Below are 14,342 nucleotides of genomic sequence, written 5' to 3'. Positions count from 1 at the left end.
GCGTATTAAGTATTAATAATATACAATGTATTAAGTTGATCAACATTAGTTGGCATTAAAATAAAAATTTTGCAAACCAAATCGAGCCTTCACAAAATATATAAATATGAAATCTGTTGTTACTTGCTTCATGTTATGCCAAGATTCTTTATCGTGTCATGAAATCTGACAAACAAACAGGTACAGCATGTTTTAAAAATTGTATTGTACAATTGTTACATGTGCAGCACAAATAAACCTCCCTCATTCAAGGGTTAGCTGAACACTCTAGAAGTATCCTCCGAACGGAAAGCAACAGTGAAAGGGAAACGAAACGTTGTACGATATAATTATATGATTGCCTTGCAACACCAACCTCTACCATGGGATCAGCCATACCTTCACATTGAAACAACCCTTCAACACACATATACATCCACAAACGCACAAACACTACAAGTTTTACCCAGACGGTAGACGGAACCATTCCACAGTTGAGACCCCCGCAACGTGGCTTAAAATAGACCTGCCTTGCAACAGGACTCAAGCACACACACTCAAAAAGACCCCCTGGCAGCAACAAAAAACCCACTCTTTTTCCCTGTACAATCACACCGTTGCCGCGTGGTAACACACACACCAGAACATGATGACCAGCGCGCTTTTTTGTTCAGAGACCCCAACACGACCACCCCGGAGGGCCTGAATTGCCTGGATTCCGGAGTTTGAAGGGGGGAGAAGAAGAAAAAAAAACTTTTCCAAACGGGGATTACAAAAAACTCAATCGAACACGCAAGCAGTAGCGTGTTGTGGGTTAGGGAAGGCCTGCCAGACTCGAACGAGGTCTGGACTTTGGTCAGTTTTGTTGTGACCGTCAGGCGAGACGGTGCTGAAAGTGACGCAGAGTACGTGGACCTGCAACAACGACTAACTTTGAAACCAAGTGGAATAGCTTGTGGAGGAATGGAAGTTAGCTGTTAAACCAAATGTAAATTCAATTCAAAATCGTGTGCCTAAGTGCCTTACAGTGTTGGTGTATAATCTGATCGTGATCCTTTGAACCAGTTTGAAACAAACTCGAACCGAACGGTCGTTCTCTTGTATCGGAAACTCGTCTACATGTCCTAATTGGACCCAAGTCAAACTGAAAGGTAATGGCAGCCTCAAATCTGGGTTACATACATTACCTCCCAGCTCAAACATCCCATCCCTTCATCCCCGTGCCGGGCCTTAAATCCCTCCCGGTAGTTTAATAAGGGCGAGAAACAGTTTTCATGCGCGAGGTTTTTTCGCTTTGTAAATCATCCCGCTGTAGCTCTTTTCGGCGTACATTGTTCGACTTTTTGGGTCACTGATAGTGCCCGCTCGGCTGCCTTAGTGACCCAAATATAGGGTCCAAAGTTTTCCCCATTTTGCATACTGGATCAAACGGGAGTGCGTTCATTGTTTTGGAGTCTGAATGGAAAAATGCGGACGGTTGTTTTATTGTCCGAAAATTATACAGTACAACCGGGTGGTGGCTGTGATTAAATGTTTCATTCACGAGCCGATACTATTACCATAATTTATCTAAACTACAAATCCGTAAAGATAGTGTGGCCAAGCAGCACAAAGCTTCCGGGAGCTGTAAAGCGCTTTCATCGGTACTCCTGGCGGTATTGCCGTTATGTGGTGCGGTCGGTATAATTTATTGTGCGTGTTGTGATTTAATTGTGAGCCCACTTACAGCGCAATATGCGGTTTGGTATTGCAATTGTGGTGTGCGTTATTCATAGCTTCATGTTTAATTGAATTGTTTTGCCCATTTGCGTAGCACTGTGGTAAAGTGTAGGATTCATAAAAAATAGTATAACAAAGGAGTTTAATTATTCTAATTGATTTCGGTAACCTTAACATTTCCTTATTCCAGTTTCCTGCTTTAAATGTTGATGGATAATAAATTGTTTCAATTTCCAAAACATAAACCTTCTTGTATCAGCACTTAAGAATTTTAACAACACAGTATACGCGCAATACATCGTATTTTAAGAGGAGAAGCATATAATTTGTTTACCGAATGAAGCCTTTCAGACAACAAACGAGCTTCTGGGTTGTTTCTAATGATTTTTCTCAAGATTTTCAAGATTTGTTATGAGCATATTTTATAATTTGTACTCCTAAAAAAGCACATGTTTTTTCCTATTTTGGACAGTGAGAAAGCTAAACAGATGAATGATTTTCAGTTGAATTGATCTAACGCATATTAAAGACTCAAAAACAAACGTTATTTAGAAGAGATCGACAAATAAAAAAGGTAAAAGAGAAAATACAGTAACAAAAACATGTAATGTAAACAACATGGTAACTATTTACAAATCTTACTTACTTTGTATCGAGCTTCATAGAAACAAAGCCAACATACAAGCGGAGCACTAACTAATACTCAATTCCGATCAATCAACCAATTCCCACAAACTTTGTCGTCGCCACTTGGGCTACCGAGCACCGACAGAAACTACACCGTGGGTTGATTAATGTTTTGGTCCGTTTGTTTTTGCTTCCCCTTCCCCCAAAACCAATCCAAATTCACTGTCTCACACATTCACATCAGAAACTTCCAGTTTCAACTGAAACCGTATCTATTCTTGTGTCTTCCACAGAACACCCGCCACAGCCGGGAAGGCGAAAACTTTCTGCCACGTGTGCGCCCGCACTTGAGTAGAAAGGAGCATCTACGGAAAATTTGAGCTCCGGCATTACCAAGCCGTGCGAATCCTGCGATCCGTAACCTTTCAAGGTTTCCACGAGAAGGGGAAGAAAGCTCAAACTGCTTGCAAAACAAACACCCACAATTCACGGCGAGTTTCTCCACGGTTACTTAGTGGCGTTGTGCCTTTAGTTTAGTGGCATTTGTGCAGTGGTATCAATTAAACAAACCCACTCGGGAAACTTTGGAAGGGCCGGGCGATGAAGCTGAATTGAATTTATTTCCAAACGCAACAAAAACACTGTCCAACCCAAACGGTTTGGATGCAGCTGCCAAAATCAATCTACTGGTGCAATTTCCCTTTACGAAGGCTACCATCGGGTCAGTAATTGAAGACAATTAGTTAAGTCAACGGCTTTCACAATCGCCACCGTTTCTTACGTTAGCCACGGCTAAAAGGGGCCAACTTTCGCACAAGCTAAAGTGCAGTGCAATTTATGCAGTGTTCCCAAACGTCCCATTTTTGGGCGTACAAGTGTTCGTGCTGTGTGATTGTGTGCTTGTGTGTGTGTCTGCATATACTGTGAGCGATAGCAGGAGCAAGAGCTTAGCGAAGGAAGCCAAAACATTTCGTAAAGCACGATGGGTTGTGCTAGCAGTTCTCCGTTAATCAACGGTGGCGGTCCCGGTGGCGTCATCGAGACAGCCAAAGAAGCGGCCACCAAAACCGCGTCCGACGTGCTGCATGCCGGCGAAGCGGCGATCAATGGTAAGCAAGCTTAATTACTGCACACGAATGGTGAAAGGTGGATGGGGGCTTTTTTGAAACATAACAGCTTTATGGGTGAAATGTGCAAATCTCTTGTTCGTTATAAATTCACAAGTTCTAGACAAGCTGCTATGGTAAACAATTTTTTAAAGTGGGGATGGGGAGGTAGGGAGGGCGATTTACTAGGTTATCTATTGTTATCCATTATTTAGGTATTAATATCTTAGAATAATTTGTCTCAGAGAATGCATTGAATTGAATTAATTATGAATTAATTTATCCTTGATACATTTAAATTTCAATATTTTGACAACTAGAATGACTGAAATAATATAAGCTGAAACGCCTAAGCTGTCCATACAGCACACCATTTAGCTTTGCACTTGTGAAGGGTTGATATACTGTTTAGATCGTCTGAACTCTAAAATGGATTAGAAGTTTGGTTGGTAAATAGCCCACAAGCCGTCATAGACGAGCCACAGGCGAAGCAAATGAATGATAACTCATTTTCGCTTCACTTAACGTCATGAGGCTTGTCGACATGTCATGCCATTCGAATGGCTTCATATTACGTGTAGCAACATAGAAAGCCAAGCCTGCTGTCAAATGACATGCATTGTTCAGCATTACGTAAGCCTTAAACTGTATTAGGTAGAGTTGCAGTCGTTTATTGCATTTGTGAGCTATTTTGAAATTGAGAATCAATGACTCCAAGATGAGTCAACTAATAGTGGTCAGACAATTAATAAGTTGAAAAAGCATCAATATTTACTAAAGCTCATTTTATAGCGCGCATTTCATTGAATACTTCACATTGATCTCTGGATATCATTCGCAACTACTGCACTACTAATATTTTGTTTATGTTTTTATATTTGTAACGCAAGCATAATATCTTCGTTAAATGATAATCAGACAAGTATCTACATATAGAAGTGAGGTGAATTCGAAGCTAAACTAAACAAGCGAATACAAAAATGAATAATAAGATACGATAAATCAAAGGTACCAGGCGTCTCCATCAGGATGTTTTTCCTAGTTGTATCTAAGGTAAAATGGGAAAATAATACGGAAAGGTGCCGTCAAATATTTAGTTCCTATATAAACTAACTTTGAGCATGTTTTATTGACATTAAAGTGTTTCTAATTAAAAAATTTATATTCATTAATTTTTATTTCGAAACTAAGAACCAAGACAAATTACTATTTTACAAAACTTTTCACATTATAATTTTTTTATATTATCAAGTTTTTAATTAGCAATACGACCTTTTTGGACCGTTCCTCCTGAATAACAAAATCAAGTTTTTGATTTCTTTTCTGAAAAATAAAACAATAATATTTTTGTATAAGGTAATTAACTAATAATTAACCTTATATGTTCCTATGCATAATGATTGTTAGTACAGCAACACTGTTTGATTGTTCATTCACGGTTAATGACATATGTAATAATTTGATATATTGTTACTTATTTGAAAGCTATTTTATTGCTTAAGCTATGATTGACAAAAGAAAACAAAAATCACTGTGCTACATAATATTGTACTATAATGTTGTATTTTTCAATCTTGGTCAAAGCAACTAAAACACATGATTACAATTGTTTTACTAGAAAAGTTTGCTTCGACTCTCCATTGTTGTTTTAGGCCGTCAGTTTGTTCAAACAATACATGCTTTCCGATGCCATCCCAGCGCCGGGCACACATGCATGCCATCGTTTTACTTTTTCAAACAATCCGACAGTGTGTTGACTGACACGGCTATTTATATTCTGGCCCATTGATCAACAGCCTTCCTCTTCCCATGCATGGATGGCTACCGCATCCATTGTTAGCTCAGTCACTCAATTTAACATCCCACCCTAAGCGGGAAACGTGGCCCTGCTACAAACGCAAATTCTATTCCACCAGCACAAATGGGTGCCTCATTACGGGCAATAAACTCTATTACGCTATCAGACACGCGTACGTTACACCACGGTGCCATCCATCAACAAGCACCAGGCGTTTCCATCCTGTCGATCGATAGTAGAGTGATTTTACAAAAGGAAAACCCCTGTGAGTAAATTGACTACAATTTCTCCACTAAATGGATTGATTGGAGAGTAGCGCTGATTGGCCCCGGCGGGATGGGTGGGTTTTTGCATGTGCGAGCTCATATTCGGTTCTGGACCGAATCAACAACACAATAAAAATAAAGCATTTGAAAAATCACAATATGACCATAACACTTCTTCAGTGGAAGGTAAAAATTCCATCACTGTAGCAAATCGAAGTTTCGCGTAAAAGGTCAACGATTTTTAACCGTTAAAATACTGCCAAAAATAAACGATTCTGTTTCTGCTGCTGCTGAAGCGTTTTCTAGCGTGCTGTTCGAATATTGTGGAAAGTGGAAGAAGTGTTCGAGTGCTTTCGTGCACCATCTTCACCTGTTTGCCTATCTTTCCACCAACATGCCGGCGCACAAGCGTTCGGTGTTGCTTACATTCCACTTTTGGATAGCGCCGAAAGCTAACCATCAATCTAAGCATTGATGCATATCTTAATTTTATTCATGGCTTGATTTGTACACGCTCCACGACGCGGCTATCGGTTAACGGTACACGGAGCAACATTTCACAGTCGCACGTTTCATGTTGGCGGTGGTTTTAGTTTGTCTTTTTTTCTTTTTTTATCCCAAAACACTCAGACCTCACACAAAAGTACCAAAAGTTGTCACCATATCGTGATTTCTAGGCGAGAGGTGTGCTATATTTAGAACGATATCAGTTACGGGCAGAAACTTTTCGCTGAAAGAAGTCTGAGAGTCTATTCTATTTAAGTGAGGGTATAATTTGTTAGTAATTTATTTAATGGATATGTTTGATAGATTGCCAGATCACCACTTTCAAGGACTTGCATAAGCATGCTTGAAACACAATTTAATAATTTTTGAAGATATATTTTTTGATTTGAACATTTAAATGGGTTTCATTCTTCTAACATAATTAGGTTCAAATATTTAAATAAAACATTTTAGCATGATCTCAATCATACAAACATACATTATATTTATAAAAACCATTTTCGCTAACATGCTAATAAGTTTTTTTTTTATTTCTGTTTATCTTGAACAACGAAATATATTTTTTTTTATATGAATATAGGTTAGCCTTCATTGCCAGTCAGGAAGATCAGTGCCAAAAATGTGCATTATTTAGATAATTTCATATAAAATATCACCGTTAAAACTACTTTCGCTTGCTACAGGCTACAGGCAGGAATTAAACTCTGTCCCCGCGGATGAACCTTTTCCAATTAGAACAATCTAGGAGAACGCCTTCTATAATCACTCGAAATGTATTAATAGCACCACTCAGCTTACCATGCGCATTGGCCATAATTCAATGCCCTTCTTAACAATGACGAAATTTCTATCCAACTACCGCCACTAGCTAATGGTTCGGCCATCTTATTCGACTACAAAACATCTCCTCCATTAATGTGCGCTGTACCCAGGATTGCTTTTCTACGAAGCTGCTGGTTTGCTTCCTTTGCCGTAGGAAAACAAACAAAAAACAGCAACACAATAAAGCTCACCCGTGACATTTATCGTCCCCGGGTTTGAAGTGGCTCAATTGTACTGTTTGGTTTCGTTTGCTTTAAATAAACTTACCCCCTAAAATGTATAAGGCACATAAAGGCAACTGCAGGACGAAAGGTATCAAACATCACAAGCATACACACAACACACACACACACATGTCGGTTCACATTTCATGCCTTTCCTTAAAACCTTAACAAAGACAAGAAAATCATGAATAATTAATGAGCTTCTTCCGAATATTGGTTGCTGTTTCCGTTCGGTATTTGGGGCTATTTTATCATTCTTTTTCCTCCTTTATTTGTGAATTGTTCGAATTCCTTTCTTTGGTTTGAATAGTTTTGTTTTTTTCTGTCTTTCGTTTCTGTTTTTTTTTTATTTGGTTTTGGTTTCCTGGCCTGTGTTTGCGGTTCGACTGCCAGCTTGTCTCTCTTTCCGGTGACTTTTTGCAACTAGAAAAGGAAAAACCATCGATTTGCCATTGTGTATTTTATTCTCTTTTGTTCTCCTTTTTGCTCCTTCTTGATGAATCTATTCTGTCCGAACTGTCTGGGCCGTACGCCCGTGTAAATTGTTCACTCGTTCCCACTTAATGTGTACGCCTTTAATACGCCTTTTTGCTTTTATTAGCTTTGCTTCGATTTTCACCTGTCGGGTGTAGTTTGTTTTCTTTTCGTTTCTTGTGTTGGTTGGCTCTCATGCGATTGGACCGTTCGGTTCGGCTCAAGTAACCCTAGTCAAAAGTTCAAGGGCAGGGTCGTTGATGCGGTCCTTCCTTTCACTTCGAATCATGTTTCGTTCGTGTTCGCTTTCGAAAGCTAAATGTCATTTGGGTAGACATTGCGTAAAGAATTTAGGATGGAATTGTAACCTTTCTGCTAAAAATGAAGCATTTTCATCGTTTTATTTTTGCTTTTATACTGTGATCCTTTTTTTAAATAACCTTCATGCATTATTTTAAAATTAGTCCCAAGAATCATATTTTCATAATTACCCTTCGATTCGCAGTAATCTTCATTCCGCACCTAAATGGTGTCGCACAGTGTCTTCATACGATACAAATTGTTTTATCTGCAAGAACCCTTTATTATCCCCTTTACACGATCGCTCGGTCCCCAGGAGCTGCCCAGATAATACTAAACTCCCACCCAGCTCTTGAACAATAAATAAACAATGAACCATCGCAAGCCAACAAGTGGACCACAGCTCCATGGGCAGCAGCAAAGGGCAACTGGAAAAGGGTATAGAGCCTGGGGGATAAATAAAAGAAAACAAAAGCAACGCATAATAGCATTATCACACAGGACTGTCCCACCAGCGGTCCATCGGTAATTGAATTTCTGTCCGCCTTTCCAACTGCGAACGTTAAGTGTTTGAAATATGCAAGACGTTACTTTCAACACCTTGCTGATGATCGTCCTGAACAGCACAAATGGATAAAGTTCGAAACAGATAATAAAACTCTCATTTTCCCTCTAGCTCTCTTTCTCATTTTCACTCTCTCTCTCTCTCTCTCTCTATCTCTCTCTCCCTCTATCTTTATCTCTCTCACACACAATAAAATCCCAAACCCTGTCGTGGGTACGGTTCGCATAGATTGCGGTGGAGAGATAGTAAGATAGGAGACATCTTTGGCTCTTAAACACCCTTTTCTGTCTTGGCTGGAGCTGAAAACCAGTTGATACCAGCTGCGGCTTTTGCGAGCTAATGAGGGTCTACTGTTTTTCAATGTCCACACAACTTCATTTCACCACTAAAATAAACCCATTAACAAGCATCCAACAGACGGAACCGAAACACCAGACGTCTATTGGGAATCGTGCTTCGGAAACGGCAATCGGTTATCTATACCCGTCTACGCACTGGCAGCCGAAAGCAATAAACAATTACTCAATCGCACGGCTGAAAGTACACCTGGGACGCGTGTTGCTTATGCATGATTTAGCTACAACGCGGCGTTCGTTCAACTACCCTCCGATGATGACCTTTCGGTGAAATGTTGATGAATAATCCTTGACACAGGTCAAGGCAGTTCAACGCACTTGAGCATTACTGAAATGGTGCGATCGTGATGGTTGAATTTGACATGAAAATGGAATGAAATGGCTGAAATTTAGGGCCCAGTTTGAGGGTGACTATAATCGATCAACAAATACGTCGTACTTGCCATCAACGCTGTGACACTATCAAAGAATCAATCTGGCACAATTATTAATCCAATTAGCCAGTTCAGTTAAGGTTATTGAATCATTTAGAAATCAACATTTAAAAATTCAGCATGAATGACAGCTGTGAACGTTGAATGTGTGTGGATTGTCAAACTATCCTCAGCAAAACCCTCAAAATGAGAGATTTTTTCACCATTCACTCAACTACAATTATGCTTGCAGAGTCTCTTTGTGTCATTACAAGGTTTCTCACGATTTATCGGTCAGTTCCCATAATTTTTTGGGCTCGTTTCACGATTTATTCATCGTTTCGCATAGATTTTTGGTTCGTTCCCATAATTTAATGGTATCGACCTATTGGATATCAATATAATTGCATCAAAAAATTCTGGGAATCAACCAAAAATTGTGTGAACGCACCAAAACAATTCGGAACTTTCCAAAAATTGATGGGAACCAAGCAATAAATCGTGGAAACCCTGTATTCTATTCATTCCTTTAATTTTGTTTCGTAGTATTAAATGCTATAATTTAATATTTTAGGCTACTAGTTTCATTAACTTTCTAAAATAAATATTGAAAAAACAATTATCTTGTTTACCAATGTGCAAAATGTCACACATATCTGTAGACAAAATTATGAGTTGTGGTTTTGTTGATAAATTTGGATAAATGGATAGACATGGTACGTTTTGATTTTTTTTATAATTCAAGTTATAAAGCCATAAAACTAAGCAATATTTTGATCAAAATATGGCATAAAGTATACAAAATAAGTATTGTAGTAACTTCAAATAATTTAGGCTTTATAAGTTAAAATAATATATTTCAATTGACATTCAATTCACAGACATATACGCGGAGCGTTAAATATTAAATTAGCTGGCGAGTTAAATGAGTAAAAAAACTAAGTAAAATGTATAATTTCTATTATTCAAGATTCCAGTTTTAATAATTAGTGAAAAGAATATCATTGAAATATGAGGTATCATTAAAAAAAAACAATATATCACATGAGTGTAAGTGATACGATAACCAGTTGGACCTTAAGATGCTATAAAAAGCAGCTTGATAACTTCACGCATCTATCTATTTGCCATGGCCCTTTCAATCAATTTGTATTCTTTATAGATCGGTTTATGTCTGTTGTAAAAAAATATTTTAAACAACAAATTTAACTGATCATGGGTACAGCCAACCTATCTCCTAATGTCTCCATGACCATAACGAGGTTAAGTACGAAACATTGTTATCTGTCTGTGTAAAAGTTGTGACGTTTACCTTTCGCTTACCGCAACAGACCTCTGTATCTTGAAGCAACCTCGTTGACATTATCAAAGACCAACAAGGTTTTTAATGAGGGATAGTTGGCCGAATGAATGAAATTCAAGACCATGCCAACAAGGAGCGTACAATTTTATGGCGAAACAGACATATTGCTTGAAACTCGTTCTTTTCTTTCAGGGTGTAAAGAGACCGGTAGTAGTTACATTTAATCGATGTGAAATTTAGCCCAACATAAAGTTTACGAATAGTAGCAGTGTATATCAGCAATGCCTAATATTTTAAGATTTTTTTACATTACCATTTACCATGCACTAAGGAAAAATGTATAATGATGTTCTTTGAAATCTTTTACTTCATGATTTTTTATGAATGATACAATCTTCCAAAAAAAACAGAATTAATAAAACATCGCTAAAGGAAAGAATTTCATTAAAATTACAAGTTTGGCCTCTTTTCATCTGTGCAATCATTTCATTTCGCTTACAATGTTCAGGAGCAGCGGAAAACTATCACAAAAGCAAGAGTTTTTTACACTCGTTAGCCTCGCAAACCACCGTAATGCAAACTGCTTTCATTCTGTTGCTACCCACAAATAGTTCATCGTCTACCAGACCAGAAAAACCGGCATACCGCTGTGGCTTGAGTGGAAACCTCAAAGACCGGCCTGCAGCCGCCACACAGTTCGTTAAGGATGGAAAAACGCATAGAGCACGTGAACGTTGCAACCGAAAGCCCACCATAAAAGCTTTCTCGTTTACTTTTCTTTCTCTCAACGGCTCAGGATAAAAAACATGCCGCTCTTTTTACAGCCTGTTTGAATGTTAATTAATGTAATACACGTCTTTGTCCTTTGAAAACCTGGTTTGGAAAACTCTACCAAAGGCTTACACTACATTGGGTGGCTTTAATTTTTGCCATGCTAAATGGATACTTTCTCCTCAGTTTCATCCTGTAGAATGTAGGCAAGATTTATGCATATGCCTTTCACTTTAGCCATGTGTTGCGCTCTCACCTCGCACGCCCGGCCAGGCTGACGACCGCAAACACAGACAGGTTACTTATTTATGGCTTCCGGATCTGGGGTGGCATTTGACGGCATATGTGTACCGAGCGTGTGATTGTGCATGTACGCCAAGCGTTTTTGATGCGGTTTGTGCCGTGGATTGGAATTTAATTTCTATTTTCAAACGCAACATTCAAACCATCCACCGTCCCCGTGTTGCTAGTGGTAAAACAAATGGCAATGGCAACTTCCCACTAAAACCTTTTGCCTCTAATCGGTTCACCCTTTTTTGTCGCTTTTGTCGTTCCAGACGTCGGTGAGCATGTGAAGGGAGCCGTCCAAAACGTTACGCACGAGCTGGAAAACGTGCTGGGTGGCAAAAAGGACAACAAATCCGATCACGTCAACGAGGACGACGGCCACGAGCCAGCTACGAACGGGCACGACGGTGGGGACAACCCGGACTACCAGATCATACGGCTGAAGGGCTCGAAGCAGAACAGCGTCGAGGAGACGGAAAAGATGGAAAACGCGAAGAACGACCTGCTCACCAAGGCGCAAAGCTTCGGCGACGATACGGACCGGATGGCGGACGATCTGATGAAGGAAACGGAGGAGCTGATGCGGGACGCTGAGACGGGCATTGCACACAGCGAGATGACGACGCGCATCACCTCCAACGAGGACGGTACGATCGAGATCCTTAACCTCGAAGGTAATGCGCCCAAGTTCCCGAACCACTCGATTGACAGTTTGCAAACTACTTCACCAGAGCCCGAGATCGAGCGGATACTGGCCGGCGCTGGGACGGAGGAGGAAGGCACCGCACCCGATTCACCCAAAGCAACGCTCAACACACTGTCCGTGCCCGCCGTCAAGGAGGAGGGAATGCCGATGGACGCGATGCCACCAGCCGCGGACAAGGCGGACGTGTGAGTACGGTAGTGCCATGGCGTCTTCGCTTCGACAAGTCTTTTCATATTACAATCAAGCCCGATGTCCTTTGTACACTCCACCTTTTCACACATCCCGTACACCAACACACCGACAAGTGCAGTCCATTGGAACAATGGATTATTCCTTTAGTACATCACACACTCCCAAAAACTCCCTCCTGTATGTCGCATCATTTATGCATTGGAAATTCAAAAACCAAACACATTTCCATTTCCTGCCCTGTACATTGTAACAAAACTCCTTTGCGAAATAATTTGAACAGTTTGAAAGTTTTTCACACAATTTCAGTTGGTTACGGGATGTGCCGGAAATTTTCTAACGAATCATTTTTTCGATGTAGTTTTACATTAGATTCCTCTAGCTCATTCAATGTGCGATACATGCGTTTCATCTGGATTATTGTAAATAAACCTTTTACGTGTAAGTAATTGTAAAAAGAAAAGTTTGAAAATAAATGTATTATTGTGTTAGGAATAAACATGTTTGCTGGTTTATTGTTATCGTAATACTGTAACAATTGTGGCATTTATTAATATATGAGCTGCGTGATTTACTTTGCTTTGTGATGTACACGGACTTTTATACAGTTGATGCAGTACTAAGATGATACATGAACAAATATTGTAAAACACAGTGTTTTGATAGTTCATACTTCCTCTATTCCTTATTTTATTTCTCAGTAAGTTCACTAAGTAAGTTGCCTAATAATATTTTTTTAAATTAATTGTACCATACATACAATATATTGATCGCTTTCCAAAACATAGCATAAAAAAGATATTCATTGAATATAATATTTCATTTCAACGTAAATACAGTTGAAAATATTATTCAAAATCGTGAGATCACTCTTTTTTAACTCGCTTTACTACATGATTTATTTTTCTCATTGTTTTTTTCTTTATGTAATGAAACAGTTTAATTATACAAATAATCTTGTTTAATATATTTCATTCTAGTTCATTTTTTCATATCAATTGTAAATTTATTGGTTTTGGTGTTTTTTTAGTTATTTTGAATGGGTTTTCATTTTAATTTCGCGTTTTTCCCCCAAATCAATGAATTGTGGAACGTATCCGAACAAGTGTACAAAACATTATGTAAAACATGCTAAATATTTCGTGTGCAAATAAAAAAGACTACAAACAAACCATGAGAAAACCGATAAAAGACCAGGGAAAATATGTATAAACGCAATAGTTAATTCCTTTAATTGTATATCTTGCATTTGTTCAATAGTTGAGAATGAACTCATATGACTTTTTGATTATAAGTTACTGTAATTATATTAAAATGATTTGTGATATTCTGAGTGTATCATATAATTATAATAATTGGTTACATATAGTGAGATAAACCAACAGGAATATGTAATGAAATAGACAGCTAATGTAATAAAGCTTGTGAGTTATGAGCAATTAAAATCATATATTTAAATTATAATCAATGAACAATCCTAACAATTTGAGCAAGTGGCATTGTAAAAAAAACTATACAAGTAGTTTCATCATATTATCAAAAAATAGTTAAAATAGTTGACCGATGAATATAATTAATTCACAGTATCATAAGTTAGCTTTACATTCATACATTTTTAATTAAATAAAACCACCAGGACCGGTTTCCATACATGCCATAAAGGCAACGATTATGAGTAGGAATGTTTGAAATATTTATGTACAAAACTATCTGATTGGATGCTTTTGTAGGTGAAACATGTTAATAATTCCCCAGCGTTATTAGAACTTATTCATACGCCGGGTTACACAAAAAACCCAAAACGTAACTATACTAACCAGCAAATTAGCTCATAACAGTGACCTCATTCAATCTCCCATTGACTGGTTCCGTCGGTTAACTGTCCCACAAATGTTCCTTCCCGCTGTCCAAATGCATGATTAATGGTCT

The 14,342-nt window shown here is 38.5% G+C and overlaps 1 protein-coding gene across 3 annotated transcripts; it reads left to right on the top strand.

The window, feature by feature from the left end:
* The first annotated feature begins 855 nt into the window (after positions 1–855).
* On the top strand, positions 856–12,904 carry LOC120897365. 3 transcript variants are annotated; one of them, XM_040302202.1, is made up of 4 exons: positions 856–1,130; positions 2,619–3,434; positions 11,788–12,165; positions 12,250–12,904. In XM_040302202.1, the coding sequence occupies exons 2-4, from the start codon at positions 3,308–3,310 to the stop codon at positions 12,411–12,413; spliced, it is 669 nt and encodes a 222-aa protein (XP_040158136.1). In that variant the 5' UTR covers positions 856–1,130; positions 2,619–3,307; the 3' UTR covers positions 12,414–12,904. The 3 variants fall into 3 exon arrangements, with proteins under 3 accessions (XP_040158136.1, XP_040158135.1, XP_040158134.1); XM_040302201.1 differs by having other exon boundaries at positions 11,788–12,192; XM_040302200.1 differs by having other exon boundaries at positions 11,788–12,904.
* The last annotated feature ends 1,438 nt before the right edge of the window (positions 12,905–14,342 follow it).

The sequence above is a fragment of the Anopheles arabiensis genome, chromosome 2 (genome assembly GCF_016920715.1).
Source record: "Anopheles arabiensis isolate DONGOLA chromosome 2, AaraD3, whole genome shotgun sequence".
In the NCBI taxonomy this organism is placed as follows: Eukaryota; Metazoa; Arthropoda; class Insecta; order Diptera; family Culicidae; genus Anopheles; species Anopheles arabiensis.
This window is presented reverse-complemented; position numbering and strand designations above follow the sequence as displayed.

Excerpts from the sequence above, each read along its gene's own strand:
- LOC120897365 (XM_040302200.1), top strand. The coding sequence starts at position 3,308 with ATGGGTTGTGCTAGCAGTTCTCCGTTAATCAACGGTGGCGGTCCCGGT. Across the intron at positions 3,435-11,787 it reads CGGCGAAGCGGCGATCAATG|ACGTCGGTGAGCATGTGAAG; the intron begins GTAAGCAAGCTT and ends TTGTCGTTCCAG.